The following is an 8,422-nucleotide window of genomic DNA, read 5'->3' as shown; positions in this document are numbered from 1 at the left end:
TAGTAATTCTACGTAGACTCAGAGGCATAGACACAATGGACTATCAGAACACCCAACTGGGAAGATTTCAGACTAATTTTTCTTCAAAATTTTTTTTATTTTAGAGTGAGGAAATATCACTTTTTATATCCTGGTGTATTCAAAGTAAAGTAGTCTAGGTACAGGATACAATTAAATCATGATACACTTCAGTGATTTTATACTGAGTCAATATAAAGGCACATTTTACTGAATAAAAAAAATAAGTGTTATGTCCTTGAGCTTTTAAATTAGAATTTCATAAAGTGCTTTTCATAATCTTATACATTACATAATAAAAATGGATACATTTCCTTAACAAAGTCACGGTGGGGAGAGTATATTGGCACATGGCATTTTTGTCATGCCTTTTAATTTCCTTTTGGTATTCTGAAGTTTCTCCACAAGTTTTCCATTTTGTTTAAATTCTCCTTAAAAATTTGACACTTCAACAGCCAGCCCTGATATAGACACTTTAAAGGCCAAATTTGGGGCAGTTTTAGGAGCTTAGCAATTTACAGTGTATAAAAGGATTCATTGATTCGAAGAATTATATTCAAGTTGCAAATTCTGAGTCAACAGTCTTATAATCAGAGTCTGTGATCTGAGATGGTATTTCACACACATGGTTTGTCTTGAAGTTTTTCTGCTGTTTTCTCGGGACCATCTGGATAGAAGTTGATAGCTGTCACAGGCACAACACCTATTTTAGCCAACTGAAGAGTTCCTCTGAAATAGAAAAATAAAAATATAAAACATGTCCTTTCTGAGCTGTAACTGAATAAAGTAACCTAGTGTGACTTTTCTTTTTTTCGTTCACTTTAACCAGAAGTTTCCTGAAGGACAGGAAAGGGGTAAGGTTTGCATACCTTGGTCAAAAAGATGAGGCCCAGCTGCTTTCTAACTAGGATTAAGTGGAACACACCCTTAGATCCTAAAGCACTTCTCCAATACTTAACTCAGTTCTACCTGCCTGCCCCAAGCAGAATGATCCAAGACCGTTTCTGCAAGTTCCCTATGTTCCCACTCGAACTGGCTGGTTGGTTCACAGCTAAGAAGATGGCAAGGGAGGAACCATAACTGCTTTTCTTTCTGAACTATTGTGGTGATGCTCAGCGGCTACTCCTGGCTTGGGGGTCCCTCCTGCTGATATGTGTTTTTAGGCCTAAAGAATAGCTCTTTGAGGGCTAGAGTGCTAGTACAGAAGATAGTTTCCATCTCCGACATCCCATATGTCCCCCCCCAAGCCCTCCCAGAGTGATCCCTGGGTGCAGAGTCAGGTATAGCCCACCCCCAATAAAAGCTTAAAAGGCCTCTTTTGGGGGGAGTTTCTGTGGGGGAGTGCGCAGGGCTTACTCGTGGCTCAATATGCAGGGATCATTCCTGGGACCTGCTGCTCAGGACCCTACGTGGTAGTGCTGAGAATCAAGTCCAGGTCGGCCGCATGCAAGGCGAGTGCTCTACTCACTGTACTATCTCTCCAACGCCAACAGGGGTGGAGATACAGGTCCCCTAACCGGTTAGCAAAAGTGATTTTAAAAATAGCAAATCTGGGATTGGGGCAATAGTGTAGTAGATAGAAAAATGTTCAGAAACACTATGTACTTGGTTCCAACTCAACAGGTAAACTAATGGGACTACTGATGCGAGAACAAGATTGCTTTCCAGTGTGAGGTAAGGACATCATGAACCTCTGAGCCCTTAATTTCACTTTTAGCAATCTTCCACATAAATACATGTGCAAAGAGATGTGTGCATTTAAAAAAATCACTATAGAAGGGCCGGAGTGATAACACAGCAGCAGGGCATTTGTCTCGCATGCTTCTGACCCAGGACAAACCCGGGTTTGATCCCCACCATCTCATATGGTTCCAAGTCTAGAGCTATTTCTGAGCGCAGGGCCAGGAGTGACCCCTGAGTGTTGGTGGGTGTGATCAAAAGAAAACCACTAGAGCATTACTAGAAGTAACAGAAAACTTTAAATTAGCAAAATTTTTCCTTTTGGCTTTCGAGCCACACCTAGTGGAGCTCAGCTCAGGGGAGGGACCATGTGGGGTGCTGGGGATCAAACCTGGATTGGCTACAAGTAAAGCAAACACCCTACCTGCTGTGCTGTCTGGCCTCTAAATTAATTAATTTTTTTTTTTTTTTGGTTTTTCAGGCCACACCCGTTTGATGCTCAGGGGTTACTCCTGGCTAAGCGCTCAGAAATTGCCCCTGGTTGGGGGGACCATATGAGACGCCGGGGAATTGAACCGATATCCTTTCCTTGGCTAGCGCTTGCAAGGCAAAACACCTTACATCTAGCACCATCTTGCCAGCCCCCAATTTTTTTTTAATGACCTAAATGTCAACAGCACAGGAATCAAAGCATTTACCTTGCATGCAGCCAACTGAGTTCAATTCCCTCACACTCCTAAGCAGCCAGGAGCAACCCCCAAGCCAAGCAGGGATCACTCTTGAGCACTGTCAGGTGCTTGTCTCCCTCAACTCCCCCAAAACGAAACCTATTTCAGGGGTCTCAAACTCGAAGCCCGTAGGCCATTTGTGGCCCTCCGTACGACATTTTGTGGCCCGCAGCCGGCCTTCAAATATTGCAGTATTCGCGATTATTCGCCTACCGAATAATCGCAATAAAAATCGCATTAACATTTGCATACCCCAAGCAGTTCCGTTTGGGTTATGCGATTTTTTATTGCAAATATTCGGTAAGCAAAATCCCTTATGCGGCCCTGCCTCACTCCGACTTTGCTTCCTGCGGCACCCAGGTAAATTGAGTTTGGGACCTCTGCTCTATTTGAACAAAAACAGCCAGATGTATTCCTAAAACACAAATTAGGGGCCGAAGAGAGCACAGTGGTAGGGCGTTTGCCTTGTACACAGACAATCCAGGATGGACTGTAGTTCAAATCCCGGCATCCCATGTGGTCCCCAGAGCCTGCCAGGAGCGATTTCTATCTCCAGCAGATTTTACGCTTTGGGCTGGTAGCATGTGCTTATTTATTCACAAGTGGATTCACAAGGCTTCATAAAAAAAGCCTTCAGTGACGTCCGTTTCACTACTGGTGGAAGATTAGTGTGTTGCTACTGGGCCATGTAAATTCTAACACTAGAATTAGAAAAAAATTGAATTAGGGCCGGAGAGATAGCATGGAGGTAAGGCGTTTGCCTTTCATGCAGGAGGTCATTGGTTCAAATCCCGGCACCCCATATGGTCCCCTTTGCCTGCCAGGAGCAATTTCTGAGCCTGGAGCCAGAAATAACCCCTGAGCACTGCTGGGTGTGACCCAAAAACCAAAAAAAAAAAAAAATTGAATTAAAATTCTAGTGCTCGTTTCGGCAGCACATATACTAAAATTGGAGCGATACAGAGAAGATTAGCATGGCCCCTGCGCAAGGATGACATGCAAATTCGTGAAGTGTTCCATATATAAAAAAATAAAAAGAATTAAAATTCTTATTATTAGAATTAGAAAGAAGCACTTACTTGTATTCACGAATCGGGAACAGCAACTTGAGGACATTTATTATCACAGCGGCCCCAACGATCCCGACCACCATGACGTTCAAAAACATGAAGAAGATTGGGAAGACACTGTTCCAGAGCCTGCACAAATCCTTCCTCAGCTTCTCTACCCACTGACAAATGACCTGCCCCAGAGAAAACACAACAAAATACAAAGGTTTGATCAACTTTGTTTGATTTTGGGCCACACCCGGCAGTGCTCAGGGGTTACTCCTAGCTCTACTCTCAGAAATCGCCCCCAGCAGGCTTGGAGGACCATATGGGATGCTGGGACTCCAACCACCTGGGTCGGCTGCTTGCAAGTCAAACGCCCTACTGCTATGCTATCTCTCCAGCCCCCTTGATTAACTATGTTTTATCTGTACTGTATATACAAACTTTCAAAATACTGTGTTGATGGTGATTTCTTCTGCTTCCAACCTGGAGTTTTTTTGTTTGTTTCTGGGCCACACCTGGCAGCGCTCCTGGCTCTGCGCTCAGAAATTACTTCTGGCAGGCTCGGAACCATATAAGATGCCAGGGATGGAACCTGGGTCAACTGCATGCGAGGCAAAAGCCCTCCCCACTGTGCTATAGCCCTGGCCCTTCTAAAGGCATTTTTTTTGGCCACACCCAGTGACGCTCAGGGGTTACTCCAGGCTCTGTGCTCAGCAATCACTCCTGACATGCTAGGGGGAACATTTAGGATGGTGAGGCTTGAGCCTGGGTTAGCTGCATGCAAAGCAAATGCCTTCCCTACTGTGCTATCACTCTGGCCCCTCTAAAGGTACTTTTTACAAATAATTGGGGGAGGGGGGTTGGGCCACACCCAGCAGCACTCCAGTTACTTCTGGCTCTGCGCTCAGAAATCGCTCCTGGCAGGCTCCTGGGAGCACATGGGATGCCCAAGACTAAAACCAGGTCCGTCTTGGGTCGGACAAGACAATCCAACCGGCCTACCACTGTGCTATTGCTCCAGCCCCACAAAGAATGGTTTGAGGGCTGGAGCAACAGCACAGCAAGGAGACACTTGATGACTCAGTTGGATCCCTCAAAATCCCATGTGGTCTTAGCCCAAGCAGGACTGATCCCTGAGTACAGCCTAAGTAAACCCTGAGCACTAACCAAGTGTGGCCCCAAAAGGAAGACAAAACAAAAGGAAGATGTTCTCTGAAGAGATGGTTCAAAAGGCTGGTTACATGGCTGGCACACATAAAATACGAGTCTGATCACTGGCAACACCAGGCCCTCCGAACCTTGACAAGAACTCCAGAACACAGCATGGCCAGGCCCCACCATTCAACCATCATCTGATGCACAGTCGAGCTAAGTATTGCTGGCCTGGCCGTGACCTCTGGGCTCCTGAGCACTACATGAAACTAGATGCCTGGGGGCAGCGAGATAGCACAGTGGTGGAAGTTTGCTTTGCACAAGGCTGGCCCGGGATGGACCTGGGTTTGATTCCTGGCATGCCATATGGTCTCCTGAGCCTGCCAGGACTGATTTCTGAGCCCAGAGCCAGGAGTAACCCCTGAACACCAATGGGTGTGACCCAAAAATCAAAAAGAGAAAACTGGTTGCCCTTTAATTTTAAATGAACTTCATGCTGTTATTTGCAATCACAAAATTAGATTCTAGGGCCAGAGAGATAATACAGAGGGTAGGGCATTTGCTTTGCATGCAGCAAACCTGGCTTGATCCCCAGCATCCCATATGGTCCCCCAAGCCTGCCAAGAGTGATTTTTGAATACAGAGCCAGCCCAAAACCAAAAAAAAAAAAAAAAAAATTCTGGAGAAAGGACAGCAGATACTGGATGCACAGGGCCAAGCAGGTGTGATCCTAAATGTAGAGCCAGGAATAAGCCCTGAGAACTGCTGGCTGACCTCAAAACACACACACACACACACACACACACACACACACACACACACACACACACACACACACACATGCACTGGATGCACAGGGCCAAGCAGCACATACACGCACTGGACATACACACACACACTCTTACTCAATGAGCCCAAAACACACACACACACACACACACACACACACACACACACACACACACACACACTTATTCAATGTACACAGGGCCAAGCAGCACACACACACGCACTGGACACACACACACACACTCAATGTACACACAATAAAAGCTTTACAATAATGTATGATGTTGTCTTTACTATAAATCAAATGAACGTAATTGCTGAAAGAGGTCAGGCAACTCGGCCACTCTACACAAAATGACCAGCATCTGGTGCTTCCGACCGTTGGAAAAAGGAAAGATGGGAAATTCAGGAAATCGAAGTTTGACTCCCAGAGGAAGAACGAAATGGAGGCACGTGCTGCTAGACAGCAGGTTTTAGACCGGCTGTGCTGGAGCAGACTGGCTTGGCTCTGAGTGACGGGGTAAACAGGATTCAGGCTAGAATTCAGGAAGCCAAGTGGCCTGGGTTTCTCCAGGTACCCCAGACCAGCAATCCCAGTCTGCAGGGAGCAGGTCTTCAAGGAATGCTCTGCAAACTCTGCTGAGATCTTGCTCATAAACTGGAACTTATTGGAGATTCAGGGGGCCTGGCTAACACATAGGGCAGTATCACCCTTTGTCGGCCCCTGCACTCCGTGGGGCTAGAGTCCCTAGTAATACATAAGCACTTCGGAGGGGTTTGTGCCTTTTTACACCAGCACCCATTTTAGGAATTCCTTATTAGAGTCACCAGAACTGGCTTCCCACCCTACAGACTAAAGAAGTGTCCTGCTGAACCCTATTTGGGTTCTCTAACCTATGGAGGTTAGAGAGCCTAGAGGGAGCCGGAGAGATAGCATGGAGGTAGGGTGTTTGCCTTGCATGCAGATGGGAGGTAGTTCAAATCCTGGCATCCCATATGGTCCCCCGAGCCAGCCAGGAGCGATTTCTGAGCGCAGAGCCAGGAGTAACCCCTGAGCGCTGCTGGGTGTGACCCCAAAACAAGACAAAAACAACACCAAAAAAAAAAAAATTCGAGAGCCTAGGGACTTGCCCATGAGATCAGACCACAAACAAGTGGTAAACCCTGGACTTAAACCTACAGTCTCATACCAGAAAATATCCTCTTGGGATTGCAGAGATGGTCCAGTGGGCACATGGCTGACCTGGGTTCGGTAGCGGGCACCACAATGATCCTAAGCCAAGAGTAACCCCTGTGTGCTGCTGTGACCCAAAAACCAAAAACCAAAAAAAAAAAAAAAAAAAAAAGAAGCACTGACTGCTGACAGTGGCTCAAACGTTCAGGAAAAGAAAATTTGAGATGTTCTATCTTGCTATTGTGTTATTCAAGTCATTTGTCTAAGGATTTACTAAGTTGTTTTTTGCAAGTTGAAAATATATTATCTTTTAAAAAGGGAGAAAACTGTAACCCCTCTCCCAGCTTCCTTCTATCTCTCCTGGAGAGGGAGACCAGCCCACTTCTGGGAGGGGTCTAGGGAAGGTAACAAAGAGATTGCCTCAGGGGCAGAAAGGGGATTCAGAGGATTCAGCAAGAAGCCTCAGGAGAGGAAGCATGATGGAGGGATAAGAGACAGGTTTGATATGCAGGGCAGAGAGACTTTTGATATGCAGGGCATATCAAAAAGGGAGAGGCTGCTTAAAAGGTCAGCGTAGAAGCCACACATGGCGCTAGGGTGTATTATGTCTCCTGAAATCTGTTGGGGTCATTTCCTCACTGCTACCCTGAATCCTGAGACCAGCCGGTTGGAAGGGGATGCTGGTGCCCCAGCTGAGAAAGGCCTCACCCTCCACTCACCATCATCCAGCCCCTCAAGGACTATTAATAATTTAATTAATTCTACAAAAAATGAGCTTATTTCTATATCTCCTTACAAAAATAATTTTATAAGAAAACTTGTATCTAAAACAAAATAATTTTTTATAACGTGATTTACCAGGTTCATCATAAATCATTTCCAATCCCAATCCTAGCGGAGTGTGGCCTGCCCTTCACCAGTGTCCCCAGGGCCCCACCCACCACCACAGCCTCACCCCTTTATAGGCACCAGTAAATGGACTTGGTATTGTATGTTACAACACAAAGGCAAAAGGAAATATCCAAACTTAGATCAGCACAGCTCGATTTGCAATGAGTGTGTGTTTTTCCGTGGTGTTACTAAAGTCAGTGCCTGGTAGATTTCTTTGGAACTTTCATATTTCCTGGTTCCTACTGTGGTGGTGTGCAGCTGTGGCAGCCACTCAGCCCAGGTTCTATAGATGTGAAATAAATTTGGAGGCTTGACAGTCTGATAAGGTGAAATCCTGGAGCTGGACTATTTCTGTCGCAGGGGGTAGGGTGTGGCACTAAGCTACCATAGAAGTTCACGTAGAAAGGGGAATTTGCCCCATCCATACTGAGAGGGCCCCAGAAAGATCAGCACTGAAAAAATTCCATGGGAAGATTCAACAGCCATCATTTCCTTGTGGAGTTTAGATGAGAAACTGGGTCATTTTTCTCATGCTATTTTCTTTTACCTTAATTCTGAGTGCTGAGAACCCCCCAAGTACCTGATCTGATTTACCTTATATGAAGATGGGGGATCCGCTCTGAGGGGTGTTTCAGGTAACTTGCCAGGCAGCGCATCTTCATCTACTGTAGTTTCCACATTCCTGATCAGATACGGGCTGGTGGTTTGCAACGAACCAACACTCTCTAGCAGGAGAGAAGGCCAAGTTAACAAGACGCTAGGAGCAGATCCTTGCTGGTCCAAAGATCACCCACTCAGTCATATTTTAGGGAGTAAGAGTTTTCCTTATACTATGGAAGGAAAATAATCAGCATCATTAACTTTGTACTGAATGAAATGCTAGAAAAGGGATCAGAGTGAAGGGAGCAACCGCAGTTAAGAATATGTCCAGGGGG

The 8,422-nt window shown here is 45.8% G+C and overlaps 1 protein-coding gene and 1 non-coding gene across 2 annotated transcripts in view; one reads left to right on the top strand and one right to left on the bottom strand.

Moving 5' to 3' along the window:
* Positions 1–76: 76 nt before the first annotated feature.
* GINM1 (glycosylated integral membrane protein 1) overlaps positions 77–8,422 on the bottom strand; it is a 34,066-nt gene continuing 25,720 nt past the window's right edge. The window contains exons 6-8 of the mRNA XM_049789359.1: positions 8,082–8,212; positions 3,506–3,669; positions 77–747 (exon numbers count right to left, since the gene is read on the bottom strand). Coding sequence (XP_049645316.1) covers positions 636–747; positions 3,506–3,669; positions 8,082–8,212 — 407 coding nt within the window. The 3' untranslated portion in view covers positions 77–635. The remainder of the gene's footprint in view (positions 748–3,505; positions 3,670–8,081; positions 8,213–8,422) is intronic.
* On the top strand, positions 3,346–3,452 carry LOC126031630 (U6 spliceosomal RNA). Its single transcript, XR_007503462.1, has one exon. It is a non-coding gene; the product is annotated as a U6 spliceosomal RNA (small nuclear RNA).

Source organism: Suncus etruscus, chromosome 15, assembly GCF_024139225.1.
Source record: "Suncus etruscus isolate mSunEtr1 chromosome 15, mSunEtr1.pri.cur, whole genome shotgun sequence".
Taxonomy (NCBI): Eukaryota; Metazoa; Chordata; class Mammalia; order Eulipotyphla; family Soricidae; genus Suncus; species Suncus etruscus.
This window is presented reverse-complemented; position numbering and strand designations above follow the sequence as displayed.